The sequence below is a fragment of the Lipophrys pholis genome, assembly GCF_963383615.2.
Source record: "Lipophrys pholis genome assembly, chromosome: 11".
In the NCBI taxonomy this organism is placed as follows: Eukaryota; Metazoa; Chordata; class Actinopteri; order Blenniiformes; family Blenniidae; genus Lipophrys; species Lipophrys pholis.
This window is the reverse complement of record NC_137631.1, coordinates 28,487,157-28,508,694: the sequence shown is the minus strand read 5'-3', so window position 1 is coordinate 28,508,694 and position 21,538 is coordinate 28,487,157. Positions and strand designations below refer to the sequence as shown.

Sequence of the window (21,538 nt, the reverse complement as noted above, 5' to 3'; positions counted from 1 at the left end):
GAAGTTGTGTTTTGTTTTCTTCAACCCTCAAATGTACAAATTGTGAGATTTGCTGCCACCTACAGGCCGGACCATGAATGTTTGCTTTGTTATGTTTATGAAGTCTAAATCTGTATTTTTGAGCTGTTCTAGTGGACTCCATGTTCCTGATTATTTGTTTTCGTGCTGTTGCCATTTAAAGCCTTTTTTTAACCACGTTCCGTTTCTCGCAGGAATGTCAAATGCATCATATTTGAATTTCATCTCGAGTGGACCGGAATGCTAAAGTAGAACCATAGTGAACTTTAAAGTTTCTTTGTTCTGGCGCAGATGATGAAAATGTCTACTTTCACAAAAGCAATTACTTTGGAAAATTACTACAATCTCAACATCAAGCCAGTTTGAATGAAACCCGTTGCCATGCCGACGCTTTAAGCTTCTGAGATGCTGCAGCACGACCTCGATTGACCTGCTGCCTGCTGGCGTGTCGGATCAGCGGAGGTCTGAGCACGTATTCACAATTAAATGCTCTTTTATTTACATTCAAATCTTGCAGTGTCCAATAAACTCTTGCTTATATTTAAAAAGTTCTATAGCTGTTGCATTATGGGTGTTTTTACAAACTGCCCCTGGCTTCAAGGCTAATGCTATCTCATCCTGGGTCTCGGTGTTGTGTCATTTATTTATCCTCTAAATCAACGTTTGTGTGTCTGTTTTTATTTTGATAAACATATCTAACTCATGTATTTACTTTTTCTGTTTACATCAATCAAACTTGTTTTAGAATCATTTCATTCCTCTATTTAGAGTTTTAGGAAGCGGGTGACTGGACACACGATGAAAGGGGCAGAAAAATAAGTGTAGAGGAAGACAGAGTGTAGGAATGATACGGAGGGCATTCATCTCTCAGTACGGGTGTTTGTATGGAGGGCCTGCTGTGTAAATTTATTTATTGAATTTATTCTTTTTATTATTTACTTAATGACGGAAGACGGTATTAATAGGAAGAAGAGAAGGAGGGTCCCTTTTTGTGGTTGTATTTGTTTTAATGTCCTTCTGGTATTGATCGTGCATGTATAAGGGTTAGGGTTAGGGAAACGAGGGGAAACAAACTTAAAACGAGTGAAAGTCGTCGTTGCCGTGACGACAGTTGCAAGCAAGCAGGTTACGATGCCACCGCATGCAGAACGAAGAGGACTGATCAGGGTCCGCCCACTTTGATCCATGTGCTACTTGGGGGAAAAAAATAAATCAATCTGTGTTTTCTTTGATAATTTGCTTTTTACATCGACAGACCGGATCGGAGCCTCATGCGGGCCGGTTCTGGCCCTCGGGCCTCGTGTTTGACCTCACCTGGACTAAAGATTGAACAGGTCAGCATTGGCTCGGTGTGGGCAGGTACAGGTGTGCCGAGAGTTTAAAGTACGACCATAAATCCAGCGGGAGTGCCGCTATAAACTCACACGACGGTTCATCTGTTTGCAGAGTTCACACATGTATGTACTTCCAGTAAATACAGTAAGCAGCTTCGGTACTTTGCACAAGAACTCAGATTTGTTTTTGTTTTCCTATATATATATTTGAGTGTGTGAGTACTGAGGACAAGTAAAGACTTTATATATTACCACACTGAATGTCACTAAAATCAATACAAATCTACAACATTCCCAAAAAAGCATCTGGACGTTTCATAGTGATGTGATTTTGCTGGTATTAAAGAAGCCACTAAAATGATCTGTTTGAAGACTCGCATCCTCTCCTCTAATTCTTATCTTGTTTTCTTTGCGTCATGTCGCCTAGATATTCCTTTCTAGGGCAGCTGTGTGATTGTACCTCCGTCCTCTTCCTGCTTTCGCAGGGTCATAAAAAGGAGCTGGACGCAGGAACGGTTAGAAGCTGTTTGAGCACCGCCGAGCAACAAAGATCCAAAACGTTTATTTTCTTCACCAGGGTAACTTCAATATGTCGATCGGCGAGGGTACGATCAGGAAAATGCTTCCCAAGGTAAAGGCCAGCGACAGACGGCAAACCACTCCGACTGAAATCTTCAGTGTGTAATTTAGTTTGTTTTGATGTTTTTGAAGGCTTATCTCCGAAAGCATGTGGCTCATGAGATTCATCTCACAATAACTTTCTTCAAAGACCTCGTGCCCGCGATGGAAGAATATGGTGAGAGCTTGAATGACAAATCAGCGTCTCCTGACAAATGCATGTGAATTACAGGAAAAACTAAATGATTCAGTGATTTGTTTTGAACAGTTTACAATGACGGAACCACAAAGAACTTGATGAGCCTGAAAGGAACCGTCCCTGTCATGATATCAGGTAAATGACACACACACACATATACATATATATATGTGTGTGTGAGTGTGTGTGTGTGTGTGTGTGTGTGTGTGTGTGTGTGTGTGTGTGTATCTGTAGGGAGTCGGTGCCTTTATGAGGATCAACAAAACAATAATGCTGGAATCGGCAAGTCGTTTGGATTTGTTTCATGTTATAAAACAACTTGTTTTTCTCTGGTTTCCACTTAATGATTTCTTGAAAAAAAAACTCATATTTAAATTGCATTTATAAAAAGTAATAATATCAGCCTGTTAGTGGCTCACTGCTGATTTAGTTTTTGATGAGAATCATACATAAATCATCTTTTCAAACAGACAATATTTCCACTCTTTTTCAATATGAGTATTATTTTGTTCTGATTTTAGCTTGATTAATCTTGTTTTCTACGGAGGTCCTTCCTCCCTGCTGCAGTCAGACTCTTCAACCAAGCCTGCTCCCAGTAGACCACAGACACACTACAACTGGACAATATCACTCCACTCCAGCTGTGCAATAAGTGGTGCTATAACTATAATAATCTATAAGAACGTATTTACTATGTAAAATACATCCACCCCCATATTCTGTACATGTCCACACTTATAGGCACCGTGTGCATATTTTTCTATTATATTGTATTTTTATCTGCTTTTTTTTTTTAAGTTCCTGCTATGTGTACTTCTTTCTCTTTACTATCCTGTTGTACCACTGCAAATTTCTCCACATGCGAGATAAATAAAGGGATATCTTATCTTATTAACTGATAAACACAGAGAGTCCCAGGAAAGAGCCTTGAGGCACCTCACCACCATAAAGCATCGTCAGATCTCTCCTGTTTTTGATGAGAATCATACATAAATCATCTTTTCAAACAGACAATTTTTCCACTCTTTTTCAATATGAGTATTATTTTGTCGCTGATTTTAGCTTGATTAATCTTGTTTTCTACGGAGCCCCAGACATGACTTCGAAATAAAAGTTTCAATTGTGCACACAAATTAATATTTTTAGGCCAAAAATTGACATTTTCTGAGCACAATTTGCTATTTCATGGCCAAAAATCAATAATTCATGGTCATAAATAACTTGTTCATGGCCACAAAATGCAAATTTGTGATGATGGATTATTAATTTATGGCCACAGTTTAAAGTTTTCTTTCAGTTGTAGTAATAATAATAATAATAATAATAATAATAATAATAATAATAATAATAATAATAATGATGCATGGGTTTTATATATGGCTTTTTTTTTTCTAGTAGACTCAAAGTTATGTCAGAGGCTCTGTAGTTTTCAGACACTCTGCAAGAATATTGAAAAAAAAGAAAGTCTCAGTTTAGAGAAAAACATACTTTCTTCAACAGACACCACCTTCAACATCCCTGTCTGCCTGTGGATTGAGGATAACTACCCTCAAACTGCCCCCATCTGCTACGTGAGGCCGACACCAGAGATGATGATCCTCAGAGGAAACTACGTGTCGAGCAACGGGGAAGTCCTGCTGCCTTACCTGGAGGAGTGGAGCAACGTGAGGAGTCCGGCTCAGAGCGTCGTGCTGGGGGAGAGCTTCACGTCGCAGCAGTGTGACTTCTGCTTTCTTCTGTCCAGGAGTGTGATCTTCTGAGCCTGCTGCAGGTCATGGTGGCCGTGTTTGGAGAGACGCCGCCTCTCATCATGCGTCCACATCCAGCAGCTGAACAAGGTTTCTGTAAGGAACACACACACACACACACACACACACACACACACACACACACACACACACACACACACACACACACACACACACACACACACACACACACACACACACACACACACACACACACACACACACACACACACACACACACACACACCATTTCCGAGATTGAAAGTTCCACTGATAAGAGAGACAGACAGTCGAGCACATGTACCTGAATGAACCTGCAGTTTTATGGATCCTCGTGTTTAATAATTAAAGTGCCTTTTTTTTTCTTGTTCAGGTTGGTTGCAGTTTCATAGAGAAGCAGACGCACGAACAAGGATGGATGAAAGTTCATATCTGTCTCTAACCACAGAAGATGGTCAACCTTTCCAGCCACATAATGAAACTAATTGTTAAACGTTTGTGGAATTTATGAATTATTTGTGATGAAAGTTTTTTTTTGTATCATGTTTACAGTGTCAGATGATATTCAACAAAAACAATAAAGTGTAAGCTCTGATTCAAAAGGTCTGAATAGAATGCAAGGCTGGTGGAAACATAATTTGTTGTAATAAAACAATTTTCTGGATTTCTTTACAAGATGTTCATAAATATGTAACTTCACCCCCTCTGGATTGTTGACCTGAGGAGACTCACGCAGGTCAGGAACACAAAGATATATTGTATTTGGCTTTTTGTGTTTACTTTGTATTTACTCTGTGAAATAAAAGGGGATCTTGATAAACTTTTGGCTCAGTCTCATCAATCACAACAGCTCTTATTTGCCAAATGCAAGTACAGTGTGTGAGTAAAGATGTGTCTGTGCCAGATTGTAGATATGCGGATCCTCTCTGATCCAACAGGGAGTGCTGCAGCACTCATCCTGCAGGGCTCCACAACCTCACCCAAACCTTTTTTTTTTTTCAAATTTCCAAAACCTACACGGCACAGTAACATTTTAGAAATTTTCTGCTGAGTAATAGAGAAGTCTTACAGAATACGAGGAGATAATATACAATACAATGAAGAACTAAGAACTCTGTGTGTGTGTGTGTGTGTATGTGTGTGTGTGTGTGTGTGTGTGTGTGTGTGTGTGTGTGTGTGTGTGTGTGTGTGTGTGTGTGTGTGTATAGTACAGTACACATTCTATGTACATGCATTCACATTAAAAACAAAAAACGACTGTTTTTCAAAATGTATGAGATAATAGTTTTCAGGAAAATAAATCTGTCTTTTTTATGACATAATTATTCCATAATTATATATAGTGATCGGTACATATGCTCTCTTTATCTTGAATTTATTTATATTTTAGTTTACGTGTTTACAGGTTCCTTTTACAGCCGCACCTTGTAACATGTTCATGACGTCACGCACCGGAAGTAGTCAGGGAGACGACCGGATCCTGCTTTTTGTTGATCATATTTTTCCTTTTCGGTCTCTGTTTTTGCGAACTATTAACGACTGTTTGTTTCAGTCTGTGTGGGTAATTATTATACATGCCAAGAGAGACATTACTCGCTCTCGAAACGGAGGCTTTTATACAGAAAAAGAGCAACTTTCAGGTCTTTAGTATCATCGGCCCAAGGCTGGGCTAACATTAGCCTAGCATAGCATTAGCTTGTGCTTTAGCTGTCACTCTCGCTGGCTTTAAAGTCTTAAAGTTTGACCACCCCAGTCATTTAAAAAGAAGAGAAAGAACTAGAGGAGAAACATGGCAGTGGTCAACGACGGTGCCCTTAAGAAGATGCTGAAGGTAAACTTGTCGATCAAAGCTAATGCTAACGATAACAATCATGTCACACTTTAATAAATGTCCATTTTACTTCATCACGGTCTTGGTTTTGTTATGAAGATACTCTACTACGATGTATTTTGATGAGACGTGTAATTACACCTTGATTGACTTCCCCACTTGCTCCACTATCACGTCAGCTCCGTGTTTTTGTGAAGTGCATCGCTGGTTTTCACTATTATTTTTATTTAATCATTTATTTTCGGTCCTTCCTTCGTGCTCCACTGGCTGGTTTAACCCTACTAGCTCTTCTCGTGCTCTGTACTTTGCAAGGTTTTCAGATAAACAATGTTTTCAGTAAAAAAAATAATTCAGTGTGACTTTTTTTAAGTTTAATGATCACACAACACATTTTGTTTGTTTGGATGTCTGAAAATTCATTCATGCCTCAATTAGAAGTGAACTGGATTAAACAGCTAAAATGACCAGGCGGATCACTTACAGACAGGTTTTATGAGGAATAGACAAACATACATTCATATTGTTAATCTGCTTTCTTTTCCCCCCATTTAAATCTTCATTAGAAAACACATTTTCAAACATAAATATAAACCAATTTAGGAAATTCATTCATGTTATTTTAGCCTTAAAGACAGATTTATTGATTGCTCATTGTTTAAAGTCCAGTATTGTCCTTTTCTGTCTTGTATATAGTCCATTTATATTTTTATTCTACTAGTGCTTCTTGGTGTCTCAGTATGTGTTTTGCGATTTCTATTTTGAGGATTTCCTCCTCGATGTTCAGCCCCTGGTTTGTTGTTAGTACCCCTTTATCCCAGTTTCTCATGATTGCTTTCTGCTCACAACCAAAATATATCTGTCATTCAGTCTATTTATTACTCATATTTCTAAGGAGATGTTACGTGCAGTCCTTCTCTGCATATGATTCTGTCTGGGTTTTTTTATTTTTATTTAAAGTGATGAAAAAATCAAGGATCAAAGTCAATGGTGGTTTTTCAAACCAACTAACACGACAGTGAGGATGTAGACAAGGCCGCCCATTATTTATTATTTTTTTAATAGAGCCACTCGCCCAGGTTATCCGACAGGAGAAGCCTCTGAGAGGTGTAACAATAGATAAACAATTCATCTTTTATTCATCTTAATAGTGCGCAGACTGCCAGCTCATGATCGCTGAGGACAGGATCCACCCTGGATGAATCACCAGACCATCACAGCACAAAGACAGACAAACACACACACTCTCATATTCACACCAATCTAGAGTCAACAGCTAACCTCACATGCATGTTTTGGGATTGTGGGAGGAAGCTTGCGTGCCTCCACGCCGAGAACATGCAAACTCCACACACGCCTGGTCAGTCACCATATTAACAATCCAACTTCTTCATCTGTCGAACGAATGTCTGTGCGCTCCCGTTGCTATGGTTTACAGCGTGTTGTTCTCTACTGCATGTGTGTGTGTGGTTTCCTTACAAAAACAATCAGTGCTAACTTGTGTCCCAACATGAAAACTACATTGTTTTCCGCCGCGCTAACGTGAAACTTGTCACGTCGTTCTGCAGGATAACAAACAATAGAGACCTAATGTTCTTTTGAATTTATGTCCGATATATGCCCCAGGTCAAGAAGATTTTAATTTATTTACAGAGCCGTAGTAACACTCGTGGACTAAATAGAAATCCAGCTATAATTTAATACGGATTAAAAAACCCAAATGGCACATTTCTACAGTTTTTTGTCCATCAATATAATTCAATAAATTATATGAGATGGAAGACAATGAAGTAATTTCTGAAGCTACAAAATCCTTCCTATGATGAGATTTCTCAGAATGAATGTGATTCGATTAGTTTTTTTCTCAACTTAATGTGTCTTCACTTCAGGCAGCTTGAATTAATTTGTCTTGTTTTCTGTTTTTTTTTTTTCTTTCTTTCTTTTATTCAGCAATACAAATACAAAGAAATGACTGTCCGAGAGATAATCAACGTCATCTCCCAATACAAGGACTTGAAGCCGGTCATGGATGCTTATGGTAAATTTAATGTTACTGATCCAAAAGATGTTTAACTGTTTGTTCTGCTTGTTGACGGAGTTTGTGATGGTGTGTTTCAGTTTTTAACGATGGCTCCACCAGAGACCTGATGAGTTTGACGGGGACCGTGCCCGTGAGCTATAGAGGTAAACAATGCTCTGCTTCAGCTCTGCGTTAGTGATCCCTGAGCCGACTTCTGATGGTTTGTCAATGTTTGTTTTTCTTCTCAGGCAACGTCTACAACATCCCAGTGTGTCTGTGGTTGCTGGACACGTATCCCTACAACCCTCCCATATGCTTCGTCAAGCCCACCAGCGCCATGATGATAAAGACCGGCAAACACATCGACGCCAACGGGAAGATCTACCTGCCCTATCTCCACGAGTGGAAGCACGTAAGTTTCACCTCAATGTTCTGTGCGTGTCGGGAGTTCTGCAGTGTCTTTCATGCAGCTTTCTGCCTCGCAGCCCCAGTCGGACCTGTACGGGTTGATTCAGGTCATGATCGTCGTGTTCGGGGAGGAGCCGCCCGTGTTCTCTCGGCCCACCACGCAGGCACCGTACCAGGCCTTTCAAGCAGTCGGTCCTCCCAACTGTGAGTAGATATGTTGGTTTGCTGCCACTTGAAGAGCTTTCAATCCTGTGCTTGACGCTGATCATCCGCTTTTTGTGGGACAATATTTTTTTTCCGCAGTTTTTTGGGGATTTTGTTGGCGAAGGAAATAAAGTATTACTTTACAAAATTCTGCAGATCCATTCAAAACTGTTCTAAAGCTTCATATTTAATCAAAACATTATTTATTGTCTACTTTTAGATATAAGAATAGAATATCTATCTACAGTGAGAATAACTGATATAGTTGATCCACATTCATACTAAATTACTCAAAGTAGAGCTCATAATATCTTAAATTTATTTGAATCGTTGGTATAGTTATAGACGTAGTGTTTGTATTAAATGTGATGCTCAGAAATTATAGTCATTAAACAAAAGAAAGAAGTTAAGAGGTTACTATTTATGATCAATAAATGTGTGGATTTGTTTTCTTGTTGTAGTTTAGTGGGTCGTTGATGCCCATCAGTTCAACTTGCAATGACTCCCTATACCACCAGGTGGCGTTCACATATTACAGCGCCACGCTCTTTAGTCCATCAGAGTGGAAGAGATTGAATATTTTCCTCTTTAAAAGTTTTCCCGTCTGTCTCCTTCTAGCTTCCTACATGTCTGGGATGCCTGCAGTGCTGCCTTACGGCCCAAATCCAAACTCTGGGTGAGAAGTTATTGCAGCTTTTACCCCTCAGCTGTCACATGTGTTGATTCTGTGGTTTCTCCACTCGCCACTTCCACGGATACATTTCTTTTCCAGTCACATTTTAAAGAGGTTGAGGAGTATATTTCCCTCTATTGTTTTTTCAGAGGCTACCCAGGGTACCAGTACTCCGGAGGAAACTCGTACCCAGCCACTGCTGGACCTGCACACTTCCCTGCACAGACTCCAGTCTCCACAGTGGGTAGGTCACATGTCGCATCTAGACTAGGGTGTCAAACATGAGGCCCGTGGGCCAAAACCGGCCCCGCAAGAGGATCCGATCTGGTCGCCACGTCACCAAGCAAACTGTAACTTGTTGAAGGAAAACAAATTTCTTAAGAGTAGCGACACAACACCGACACCCGAACTGAGCTATCAAACTAGCATTCGCCCCAAACACCCAGAATGCAACAGCTTTAGGTTTTCGGGACATTTCACTGTATTTTGCCAGAAAGTTTCATTAAAATTGACTCTTATGTTGAAGTTGTAGTCATTTCCAGCACTCGTCTGTTTCGTGTTCTAAAGATTGTCATCACATATTCTGTGTTTCAATACAGAGAAAAACTTAAAAGTTTCGATTTAAATGTTGTTATTGAACTATTTTCCCGGTCCGACCCACCCGGGTTAGTGGCTCCTGAGCTAAAATGTGTTTTTGTCCTATTTCCAACAATCCATGCACACGAGCAGTTTCTACGCTGCTCTGAACACGAGTAGTAACGGGTGTTGGAAGCAGATTTATAAAGTATGTAAACTCATTTGTAAACTTTAAGCTTCGGAAGTCTTCCATTGGGTTTTGCAAGACTGAAAATGTTCCTTTATAGTTTCTGCAGTTTTCGACCTGAAAGCGTTTCTGCGCATGTCGAAGACGTTATGTAAGAGTGAACACACCCGTGGATGTTTCCAGAGTCACCACCACCTTGAGGACTTTCTGAACTCGGCTCACACAAATGTCAGAGTTGGTTTGGCTTACAGTCGAACCCATTTCTTCTACTTTACTAAAAATAGGAGTCAAGTGAAGCTCGTCTTGCGCGGCGGGTCTTCGGCAGCCTCTCACTGCTGCACGCCGCCGTTATCTGATCATCACTCTTGTCTTTGTGCGGCGGATCCGTGCCCAGCCTAAATATAGGAGCGTGTGCGTCTGGAGGTGGAGGATGCAGGGTGGGGGTGGACGTCGGGGGTGAGATTGCTCTTTCCACCTCAGGTCCGTCCTCCCCCCTTTGACCTTTAATACGCCCCGCTCTAGTTACAGCGGCGACCTTTCACTGGTGCCTCGGCGAGCCGCTGAAGTCACTCCGAGGGTGAGAGAGTCTCACTCCAAAGGTCACGCGTTGTGGGTCCAGATGTATTGTTTCATTCTAATGAGATTCAACTAAATGGGATTTAACTTGTGATTTAAAAGTTCAGGGTCCAACTTCCATCTGGAGTGGGCCGGACCGGTAAAATGGGGCAATAATAATCTTTAAATATTGAACTTTAAAGTTGTGACGCAGAGTATACGTGATGAAGACGTCTATGCTTTCACACAAAAAACCCAATTCACACAATTCTGTTTTTTTTTTTTTTTTTTTTACTCACAAGTGACTCGTATCCGACCTGTGTTGTTGCCGTGTGAAACACCAATTCCGATGGTTTCACACCAGACCCAGGCCTCCATCTTATGTGATTTTCTTCTACATGCGACGGCTTCATCATTGACGAGTGACTGACGTCACGGAGAAGCGCCGGAGGAGGCGGCTCCGCCTGAATGTTAAAAGCTGTGCTCTCTTTTCTTCCTCATTCTCCTTCTACTTTTCCTCCTCATGTTGTCTAGATTTTCTCAGCTCGTATTTAACAACCGCTTGAAAAGGAATCTACACGCTGACCTGTGTTGCCACATATGTGGTGTATCCCAAACTCTCTTAACTTTGTTCATTTAGTACATGAGTGTGTTTATACTGTATTCTTTATCACACATATAAAAGTGTTATGGTTTTAACCTGGTTCCTACACAGGCTGAGATTCAGGCTGGTTTTTATTGCCATGTGTGGGTTTTACCTTGTTTGGGCTGGAAACAGTGATTCACATCTGGCAACCCGGGTGCTGACCGGCGTGACATGTCTAAATAGCTCCGGCGGGACTTTGCGTAGTCTTTTTGGGCTAAGAGGCCCGAGAACCTCCGGTCCGATCACGTTCACACTACAGGTCGTGTACCTGAGAAGGCTTTTTTTCCCTCCTCGGTTTGTGCTTCAGTTTATTTAGTCGATTTCTTCCACTTCAGGCCCGAACAGAGACGGAACCATCGGCGAAGACACCATCCGCGCATCTCTGATCTCGGCCGTGAGCGACAAGCTGCGCTGGAGGATGAAGGAGGAGATGGACCGAGCTCAGGCCGAGCTGGACGCCCTGAAGAGGACGGAGGAGGACCTGAAGAAGGGACACCAGAAACTGGAAGAGATGGTGTCCAGGCTGGACCAGGAAGTGGTGAGACCCCCCCCCCCCCCCCCCCCCCCCCCCCCCCCCGGTGACACACGTGACGGTTCGTCATGTTCTTCCCACGTTGACAAGTTTTGTTTTTCGTCTTCGTCCAGACCGAGGTGGACAGGAACATCGAGCTGCTGAAGAGGAAGGACGAGGAGCTGAGCGAGGCCCTGGAGAAAATGGAAAACCAGTCGGAGAACAACGACATCGATGACGTGATCGTGCCCACCGCGCCGCTCTACAAACAGATCCTCAACCTGTACGCCGAGGAGAACGCCATCGAGGACACCATCTTCTACCTGGGAGAAGCCCTCCGCAGAGGAGTCATCGACCTGGAAGTCTTCCTCAAGGTACCATCGCAGGGATTTTATTCTAAAAACAAAAACAGCCTTTGTGGGCGAAGCGTCTCATTAAGCGTTCCTTCTTTCTTTCGCAGCACGTTCGCCTTCTGTCCAGGAAGCAGTTCCAGCTCCGCGCTCTCATGCAGAAAGCCCGCAAGACGGCCGGACTGAGCGACCTCTACTGACCCACGCCGACTCCCTGCCGTCTCTCTTCTCCTCCTCCACTCTTTTATCCCCTCTTTTTTATTCTTTTCTCGTGAGACTCAAATCAGCCGGCTCCAACGGAAGAGTGTAAAATGTCAAAGTCGGGCCTCGCTTGTATTTCCAATCATTTCTCAGTCTGAAACATCGTCAGTTTGTGGATCAGGTACTGTTTCCTCAGCACACACAGCTCTCGTGTGTGTGTGTGTGTGTGTGTGCGTGTGCGTGCGTGCGTGTGTGTGTGTGCGTGCGTGAGTGCGTGCGTGAGTACGTGTGTGTGTTGGTTCCTGTTCGCACGGCCGTCGACAGACAAAGTCATTTGGCGAGTAAGCACAAACGAGAGGCGGCATTGTGGAGGGCCCTGCATCGCCACGCCGGCCAGAATGGAAAGATTAGACTCCGATATCGGCGCCCACTTTTCCAGGACGGGGGCGGGGCTCCGGCCTGAACGACTCCTGGCTCACATCCGCGGGGTTTTTCCCAGTGCGAGACCCACTGCGAGACCCCAGCCGCCGCTCCCCGTTCTGCCCGTTTTGTGTGTCGGCTGCTCAGGTTTCCCCTCCCAAGTCCGAGCGCGTTCGCCGGTCAGCGGCGTGCAGGAGCCGCTCGGCTCCGGGCGCTTTCTCCGATTAGTGCGAGACGTCGCGGGGGAAGATCCTCGTTCTCTTTGTTTACGTTCCTCGTTTCCTTCGGCTGTCCACTTTCTGTTTGTGAATAAGGCTCAAGGGGATTCAAAATAAGGAAAAGATCTATTGTACTAATCAAAACGTTAACTTATGTCAAGTTTGCTCTCATTTAAATTAGCCTTTTACTAAATGCACTTTGACTTGTATGATAGATGATCTGTAATTTCTGTTTTCAGTTCAGCCATAGACCACCTGTTTTCTTTTATATCTGTAGATTTATGTAAATCAGTTCGAATAAAATAAATCTGATATAATGTGCCGTCTGTCTGGGGTCATTTAAATTACAGAGAAACCTTGTTGAGCTGTTGATTGAAAAGTAACAACACTACTCTCCTCCTCAGGGGCGACGAACATAAGACCCGTCGGCCAAAGCACCAACAAAAATGGTAAACAATTCTAAGAAAACATTGATTATTAGATTGAATTGTGCTTTTTGGAGATTTCGATCTATTTTGCAGACGATTTAAAAAAAATGGCTTTATTTTGATTTTTGGAGTAAATTTCTCAAATGATTGTATTGGTTTTTGCAAAAAAAGACATTTTCCATCATGTATACCAACGAGCCACAACAAATTAAAGCTTAATTTTAATGTGGCACTATTTGAAGTAAAACATGCATTAAAAAAGTAGTTTTTTTTTTTTACCTTTCACCATTTTGATTTATTGAAACTGACAGATTGCAGAAATCTTTGCCACTAAATGTTCATATTTGTCAAAATAAAAAGACTTTCATCACCTCTACTGGGCCACGACAAAGAAAAACCTTTAAATCTAAAGGTTACAGTGCATTCTAGATGGAATTGGACTGAACTAAAATGTTTGACACTCTTGATTTCGCTCTTATCTGCTGAATAAACTCAGGTCATGTTTACACATACCCTGGTTTTTACAAAACCGTGATATTTGTCTGCGTTTCAGCTGCTTATTTACACACAAACGCAGCTACCACTCGCCTCAAACGATGATTCCCGGACACACTGGACATCTGAATAAAATCCGTGTCTCTGTTAACATCTAAAGTGGGGTTGGGAGAGATTTATGTAACAATGTTTTGTTTTTTTCCTTCAAGGATTCTGATGGGCTATCATGGCTTCTCGTTACACTGCCCCCTACAGGTTTGGCATGCTCATAGCAGCTCTGAACCAGAGGTATTTGCTGGGCTATGTCAAGATTTTTTTGTAAACGTAGAGGGGGAAATATCAATTTTTGTAAAAGCCGGGGTACATGTAGTAATAGTTCATGATCTCAAAAAAGTGATCAAATACTACTGGCAATATGATGCAAGTGAGGTTTGGAAGCTTAGTGAAAACAAACAAATGTTCCTCCTGTTGATCTGCAGCCGAACAGAGAGAGTAACTGCAAGAAGAAACCAAAGAGCCGAAGACAAAGTTGGATCACGATTCTGGCAGATTTATTGGATGATACAGCAAATAAAAATCCATATCCAGCTGCCATGACAGGTACAGTTCTTCAGTAAGTCAGTGAACGACTGATAACATCTATTCCTGCAAGAATACTACATAAATAGATCTCATCTGTTTTGGAAATAACTTTTCCTCTTTGTGTTTTGATTCCAGAGTCCGGAGGCGTGACGAAGGTAGAAAAACCTTTCGACGGTGGACGAACGAACGACACCTTCAGTGCGACTCCCCCCACTGGCTCTCCGTTCTCCCCGGTGAGACACTCAACCCAACGGTTTCCCTTTGGGCACTTGAGGTGGAGTTTGTTTGCTTCGGCGCCACGCGGCGGGTCGTTTCCAACCCAGAATGATAAGGTACTTTGGTGTCGGGGGCGGTGTGACGCGTGCGGCAGTGTCTTTTTTTTAGTTTCATGGCGGATAGGAAGCCCTCCTCATAGAGAATGGAATGTCTCTATTGTACTCCGAATAATAAATAAACAAAGAGATTACCGCTTGGCAACAGGATCACAAACAAAAACGACCACGGTTGAAGCGGTTGACGGTACACAGCGACTGACGAGTAACGGACGGTATATACGCTCGGTATGCAGAGGGACGCGGGGGTACGGGGGATTATCGGCCTCAGAGGAGCGCTCTTCACAGGGTGAGCTCCTTCTGCACGCCCCACAGCGTCTCGGCGCTCTTCACCAGCTGCTTCTCCTCGTCGGGCTTCAGCGTCATGTGGATGACGTCCGTCAGGCCGCTGTTGCCCAGGACGCAGGGGACGCTGAGGAACACCTCGTCCTTCACGCCGTGCATGCCCTGCTCCACCACAGGGGGGTGGTAGAGATCAGTACGGTGTGAAGGAATGGGAAAAGCTTTAGCGGGGCGGCGGTCTGCTCACCTGGACCAGCGTGGACACTGGGTGCACTTTGTGCAGGTTCTTCATGATGCTCTCCACCAGGTCGGCCACAGACATGCCGATGGCCCAGGAGGTGTAGCCCTTCAGCTTGATGACCTCGTAAGCTCTGCAGGAAAAAAACACAACTTACTACTGCGATGGAGCCATTTTGAAAGTCTCCTCTTGAGTCTGGTTCCTCTTTCAAAAAGTTTTAGCCCCTTTTCTTTTTAAACATCTCTTCTAATTTTAAGAAGTAAAAAACAATGAATGTCCCCTTTTTTTACACATAACAGGACTTTTTATATATATATATATATATATATATATAATGTGAAAAATAAGTAAATCAATAAAAGAACTAAAAATAGGAATACAAAGCAGTTCCACCAACAGTCAAATCAAGTTGTTTCTGTCAAGTGACTTTAGGACGAGTCCTCGTTCCATATATCACGTTGGTTTGTCCTAAAGGACGTCAAAGTGTCAAAAAAATTAAAAATAAAAAGTCCAGGATGTGAAATTCCACAAAGTGACTCTTTCTTCCATGAAGATGCAACACAGCATTTAGCTTCCCAAACAAACAAACAAACATTAATTAGCGACATGTGGAGTTGGTACGTTTTCCTCTGTAAATGTGTGCTAGAAATAAAATGGAAAGATTTCAGGAAGTACAAGGCAAACTGGAATCCATTAAAAGTCCAGTTTTAAAAAAGAAGACGGCTAAATAGAACTTGGAATCTTCCTCTTTATTTCTTCCCACACGTCTTCCCCGAGCTTCCACTGGCTACGCAGACTAAACTTCTTTTGTGTATTCCGTTTTAAAAAACCCTGTTGGTTCCAGAGCCGACGGCTTTACAAACATGCTGCTTATTGTTCTGCTCAGGGCTGAACCTCTGGAGGAACCCCTGGCTGCTGCAACAATCAGTGAATCTCACAATGAAAATCATATCAGGCTTTACAGGTCAGACTGTTGCATCACGCCAGGAAACCGTTTGCTCAAGTGGAAATCAGAGCCTGTGATTAGCTGCTGTGTCAATACTCTGGATTGGTATGTTGGACCTGGACGCCACTGAAAACCATGAAGTCTGCCTCGACTCGTCTCCTGGTCAGAAACCTCCAGGAGCAGGAAGCTCGACTGCCCTTTGGGAGTCGGAGTTGTTATGTTAATAACAGTCGCTCTGAGTCATTGAATCCTAAATATCTATGAAAAATCATGTTTAAGGGCTAATTTAAGATATACCATACTTTTTAAAAGGAGTCATATTGTACTAAATTCACTTCCTAAAGGTTCTCCAGCAGTACTAATCCTCCCCATACCTGGACTGACGTCCCAGAAGTGAAGACAGTCTGTCCTCTCTCTCCCTGGCTTGTTTATTTTTAGTGTGTGTTGGTGTGTGACGCTCCAACCAGCCAATCAGAAATCAAACCCTATATAGTGTCATCGGGGGTTTAGCCAATCACAATCAAGGTAGGCCCTCCCTTTGACTCCTCCCACAATTAGGCAGCTCTGCTCTGGCACATGGCACCACGAGAGGAAGTACTTCCTCCTCTTCCCAAGATGGGCATGTGTGGGTGGAGCCAGTCCAGCTCACACAGACACAGCAGATTCCTAATGCAGCTCCTATGATCCAATATTCAAATGTAAGAAAATCAAGGAGAAGCTAGAAACTTTGAATACTGAAGGTTTCTGGAGCGACCAGACGAGGAGGAGGAGGAGAACAGGAGGATAATATGACTCCTTTAAACAGGGTAGGTTTAAAACTTGTCTATTTCTTAAAGCTTACGGTTCTGGCTGGTTCAGGACTCTGGACCGTTTTCTAGTGAAGCTGCTGTAGGTTTAGACTTTACTGCACTGAGCTTCTTTCCTTCGTCACTCACCATGTTTCACTAACATTCCTCCTCTTGCTCATGTTGAATTGTTTTGTTTTTCACATTTGAGCTGATACTTTTGTGTTTAAAAAAAAAAAAAAAAATTAATTAATTTAACATATTTATTTCTCAATATGAAAACTTTTACAAATATATCAAATCAACATCAACTCTTTGTACTGTTACATCACAGTTGTTTCACAAATTTCTTCAACATGAAAAACCCGTACCTACAGCCATGCAGTATTTTTTATTAATGCTCCTCTACTTCTATTCCCGCAAACAGTGTGACGGTAGAGCTCTAGATATGCGACGGTAGAACTGTGGCTGTCAAATTGTGCACTCTTCAAAATCACCTACTCTTCCACTCCCTCAGTCACAACGATGCGTTTAGGTACCGACGCCTGGTTCCGTTTGATTTGACGTTGACTCGGTACTCGGTGGTAGCGAAGTCGGTTCCCGTCCCTACTTGAAATGACCGTTTTTGCCTGAATAGAAATAAAACTGAACTCACCCGTCAACCACCTGCTTGTGCACGCTCTTCCAGTTCTCGCTGTCGCCCTCGGCTCCCATCTGGGGGTTGAGGCTCTGGAGACAAACTCCGGCTACGTTCACGCCGCTCCACACGGGCACTGCGACGGGACGGAGACGGTGAGAAGGAAAGCCCCCACCCGAGGATTCAGGAAACGCAATTCGAATCGGAACTCACCACTGGAGTCGCCGTGCTCGCCGACGATCCAGCCGTGGCAGCTGGACGGGTGGAGGTGCAGCTTCTCCCCCATGAGGTGGCGGAAGCGGGCGGAGTCCAGGTTGGTGCCGGAGCCGATGACGCGGTGGCGGGGGAAACCGCTCAGCTTCCAGGCCACGTAGGTCAGGATGTCCACTGAGAGGGCGAGAGGAGGCGTGAGCGTGGCGCGCCCTACGGGGCCAACAGGAACACCCCCACCCCACCACCCCCCACGACCACAGCCGCCCCTACCTGGGTTGGACACCACCATAAGGATGCAGTTGGGGCTGTACTTGACGATGTTGGGGATGATGAACTTGAAGATGTTGACGTTGCGCTGGACCAGATTGAGGCGGCTCTCGCCCTCCTGCTGGCGGGCGCCGGCCGTCACCACCACCACCTTGGAGTTGGCCGTCACGCTGTAGTCTGGAAAAGAAGAGGGAACGGTTGCGTCTCGCCCCAGAGCTGAAAGCGCGGAGGAAGGCGATCCCACTCACCTTTGTCGGCCACGATCTTGTGCGTCTTGAGGAAGAGCGAACCGTGCTGCAGGTCCATCACTTCCCCCTTCAGCTTGTCCTCCATCACGTCGACGAGGGCCAGCTCGTCACACAAGTCCTGACACACGGCGGTTTGTTTTACACCCTCGTATTGCAGGTTCAACCCCCACCCCCCCACACACACTCGTTGCATTTGCTACATGGAAATTAGGCATTTTAATGAAAACGCAAAACTTTCGTTGCACTTTAAGTGTCCGTTTCCACGACAACGGTGGGCGGAGACAGAGGATTAAATAACTCTTCTGCACATGCTCAGTAGACGGACGAGAGGAAGAACATTTCCTCCGTCGTGTCGTGACTCCCAGTTAATTTTCTCCTGGGACTTGGTACTTTTATTTTGACAGTCACCGTAATAATCCAGCAAATGTCCGTGGACTCCCATTATTCATGTTTATAGCGTTTTGTTCTCTGGGTGCATGTGTGTGTGGTTTTATTACAAAAAAAACAAACAGCACCCACTAGTGGCCCAACATGAAAACTACATCGCTTTCATAACATTTGGTAGGGACGTCTCTGCCGTTAATTAAAGAAAAAACACCGGTTTCCCAGTCAGCTTCATTTAATAAAGGATCATTTATATTCCTACTCGGTATTGAAGAGGTTTATTATTCTGAGGATTTGTTCTCCTAAAGCGGCTGTGTCGTGTCGTGTCGTGTCGTGACCCGTGTGCTCACCTTGAGCAGGACGCTGACGGCGGACGCCATCCCCACCATTCCGACACCCACCACCGTCACCTTGTTCGTGCTGCCGATGGGCTCCTCCTTCATCACGTGGCCGATCAGCTTCTCCTTGGTTGACATCTGCGAGTGAAGATGGAGTACGTGACCGAGTTCACATCCTCCGCTGGCTGAGTCAAATGTACTTTTTTTCCTTTCATCATTACAGAAGTGAAACTTCACCTTCAACCCCAAACACTTTCACAACCACTCTCACCACCACTCATGGAAAAAACGAAGAAGCTTGAGACGGTGTCTCTCTCTCTCTCTCCCTAGCAACCGATCTCTGAGCAGCTGACATAACTCCATTACTGCTGCTTCCTGGTTGGGTGCGCGTGTTTCCATCCCCAGCATGACTGGGCTGCTTCTCCAGAGACGCAGAAACAGGCACGTAGTGGTAGTAAAGAACCCGACGGCATTGATCCCCTGACAGGCCTCATGGGGGGATATTACAGACCTGACAGGCCTCATGGGGGGATATTACAGACCTGTCCAGGCCGAGTTCGTGTACTAAGACGGACGTGTTAAACCCGAGATCCCATCATCCAATCATCTGCCTCTCTGAGGTTCAATAGACACCAGTAGATGATCTGAATGGGGTTTACTCCTTAGTTTACAGGATTACTTTACATCCTGTATAGAGGACTCATTGAAGATTGCAAAGGCAGTTGCACTATATTGCCAAAAGTATTTGCTCAGTTCTCCAAATCATTGGATTCAGGTGTTCCAATCACTTCCAGGGCCACAGGTGTATAAAAACCATTCCCATCCACACTCTCCTAAACCGTGTGGAAAGTCTTCCTGGAAGAATTGAAGCGGTCACAGCAGCAAATTGTAAACTTACTTATCGAATCTTATGGTTTAATAAGGGGATGTCACTCAAGTTGATATGTGTGTGAAGGCAGTCGAGCGAATACTTTTGGGAATATAGCATACATAAAGCAGAGAGGGTGGAATAAAAGACTAAAGTAAAGTAAAACTGGGCATTTCCAGCTTTTTTCTCCAGTTCATCTTCATCACCCGGAGGTCGCTGGAAGTTCACCGAGCTGCTGGGGAGTCAAGTATCCCGCTGGCCACTCCAGAGGCTAGTGTTTCACGCCGCCATCCTGAATTTCTTCAACGCCATTCCACCAAGCTGGAGTTACTTTAACAACCAGGGCTACTGTCTTTGTGCACAGTCCATTCACTAAATTCATCCAAGTACACAACCCCGAGCAAAACGGTGACATTAATCTAGATGAGAAGGCAGATTCGGTCAATGCCAAGGTGATAAAACCGCTTTCTGACACCGCAGCAGCTCGATTTCCTGTCAAACCGAACCGCCGAGGAAGGCTGAGCTCTTCCTGTTCCACTGAGCTTCATGACTGCAGTCAGATGGTCGCTGCATGCTGTACAGGGGCGTGCGTGACCACTGCGTCTGTTACGTCAACCTCAACCTGTGCGGCACATGCGTCACGTTTTCTGCATTTGCTGTGAACATTTTCTCATAATTACATACATTAATTATAATAATAATCATCATCATTTCGATGGCGAGCGCTGCTGCAACAGGTAGAAAAACTCAACTTGGAGACCTACATCCTACTGAAAAAGAAAAACCTTCCCACATATAAAAATGCTCATTTAATTCCATTTAAATAAAGTTAAAAACTGGATTCCGCCTCGGAATATAAAGAAACAATCAGTGGTATTGGTTACGCAGCGGCACATCCCTGTCTCAAACACACAGCTGCGCTCAGTCTCATTCTTTCCATCAAATAAAGAGTGAATCCCAGCTGATCCGGGACTCCCGGGATGTGTTGGTGTGTCCGTCTCACCTTGGAGGCTTCAGTTCAGTTCAGTTCAGTTCAGTGGGTGAAAACACGAGCCGGGACGCGTCTGCTCCTCCTCGGTCGCTGTTCTTCCGCAGAAGTGGTGGTGCTGAGGGAGTGTCCGCTCCTATTTAAAGACAAGCCTCCTCCGGGGGACGTTACGCACGCACACACTGGCGCCCGAGCGCGTCCACGAGACGTGTTGCATGTCACGTCCGCCGGCAGGATGCGGCACGGAGTGCGCGTAATGACGGCGTGCGCATCAGTGTCACTTCTAAAACATCTCCAGACGGCGCGCTTTAGGGAAAAATGGATTCATTAATGATGAATGCAATATGGGGCCATGTTCCTCATTCGATCGCACTATTCTTGTTCTTTCAGACATCACGCCTCAGTCATCCTGCACGTCCCAACGTGAGCCTTGCGTGACTCATACCGGAAGAAACAAACATGTGTACATTGCTCTCCTATTGACGTGCACTCCGCACGTTTCACTATCCTCTCATTTATGTTTTTAATTCCAATATTTACGCACGTTGCTCGGAAACCAAATAGTGTTTCTGAGCAACGGTATATTAGTGTGACTAAACATGTTTGGATAGCAGAGATCTTCCTGTTAAAACCATTTCGGGAGAAGTTTTGCGGCATCTTTACTTCAGTTTTCCATGTTTTACTTCTCTGTCGCGTGTTTTTCATTCCAACGTACGCTCATTATAGTAGTTGGCTAAAGCGTGTGTTTGGATAGCACAGATCTAAAGTGAAAAGCCTTTCAGGGAGAAGACAT

General features: G+C 44.0%; 3 protein-coding genes across 3 annotated transcripts; 2 read left to right on the top strand and 1 right to left on the bottom strand.

Annotated features, from left to right (window-relative positions):
- Positions 1-1,827: 1,827 nt before the first annotated feature.
- LOC308116945 (tumor susceptibility gene 101 protein) lies at positions 1,828-4,734 on the top strand. The gene is made up of 6 exons (XM_080475475.1): positions 1,828-1,983; positions 2,064-2,148; positions 2,239-2,304; positions 3,670-3,833; positions 3,914-4,013; positions 4,291-4,734. Exons 1-6 carry the CDS (start codon positions 1,942-1,944, stop codon positions 4,407-4,409), a joined length of 576 nt encoding a protein of 191 aa, XP_080331601.1. The 5' UTR covers positions 1,828-1,941; the 3' UTR covers positions 4,410-4,734.
- A 623-nt stretch (positions 4,735-5,357) lies between these two features.
- Positions 5,358-13,667, top strand: tsg101a (tumor susceptibility 101a). The gene is made up of 10 exons (XM_080475943.1): positions 5,358-5,748; positions 7,696-7,783; positions 7,864-7,929; positions 8,014-8,177; positions 8,251-8,377; positions 8,996-9,053; positions 9,200-9,294; positions 11,350-11,552; positions 11,660-11,899; positions 11,986-13,667. Exons 1-10 carry the CDS (start codon positions 5,707-5,709, stop codon positions 12,073-12,075), a joined length of 1,173 nt encoding a protein of 390 aa, XP_080332069.1. The 5' UTR covers positions 5,358-5,706; the 3' UTR covers positions 12,076-13,667.
- Positions 13,668-14,166: 499 nt separating this feature from the next.
- Positions 14,167-21,158, bottom strand: ldha (lactate dehydrogenase A4). The gene is made up of 8 exons (XM_080475944.1): positions 20,761-21,158; positions 18,902-19,027; positions 18,168-18,285; positions 17,923-18,096; positions 17,653-17,826; positions 17,458-17,575; positions 15,081-15,204; positions 14,167-14,998 (listed from the first exon to the last, which is right to left on the bottom strand). Exons 2-8 carry the CDS (start codon positions 19,025-19,027, stop codon positions 14,834-14,836), a joined length of 999 nt encoding a protein of 332 aa, XP_080332070.1. The 5' UTR covers positions 20,761-21,158; the 3' UTR covers positions 14,167-14,833.
- Between the last annotated feature and the right edge of the window lie 380 nt (positions 21,159-21,538).

Excerpts from the sequence above, each read along its gene's own strand:
- LOC308116945 (XM_080475475.1), top strand. The coding sequence starts at position 1,942 with ATGTCGATCGGCGAGGGTACGATCAGGAAAATGCTTCCCAAG. Across the intron at positions 1,984-2,063 it reads TCAGGAAAATGCTTCCCAAG|GCTTATCTCCGAAAGCATGT; the intron begins GTAAAGGCCAGC and ends ATGTTTTTGAAG. Across the intron at positions 4,014-4,290 it reads AGCAGCTGAACAAGGTTTCT|GTTGGTTGCAGTTTCATAGA; the intron begins GTAAGGAACACA and ends TTTCTTGTTCAG.
- ldha (XM_080475944.1), bottom strand. The coding sequence starts at position 19,027 with ATGTCAACCAAGGAGAAGCTGATCGGCCACGTGATGAAGGAGGAGCCC. Across the intron at positions 15,205-17,457 it reads CACAAGCAGGTGGTTGACGG|AGCTTACGAGGTCATCAAGC; the intron begins GTGAGTTCAGTT and ends TTTTTCCTGCAG. Across the intron at positions 14,999-15,080 it reads CAGTGTCCACGCTGGTCCAG|GGCATGCACGGCGTGAAGGA; the intron begins GTGAGCAGACCG and ends GTGGTGGAGCAG.
- tsg101a (XM_080475943.1), top strand. The coding sequence starts at position 5,707 with ATGGCAGTGGTCAACGACGGTGCCCTTAAGAAGATGCTGAAG. Across the intron at positions 5,749-7,695 it reads CCCTTAAGAAGATGCTGAAG|CAATACAAATACAAAGAAAT; the intron begins GTAAACTTGTCG and ends TCTTTTATTCAG. Across the intron at positions 7,930-8,013 it reads CGTGCCCGTGAGCTATAGAG|GCAACGTCTACAACATCCCA; the intron begins GTAAACAATGCT and ends TTTTCTTCTCAG.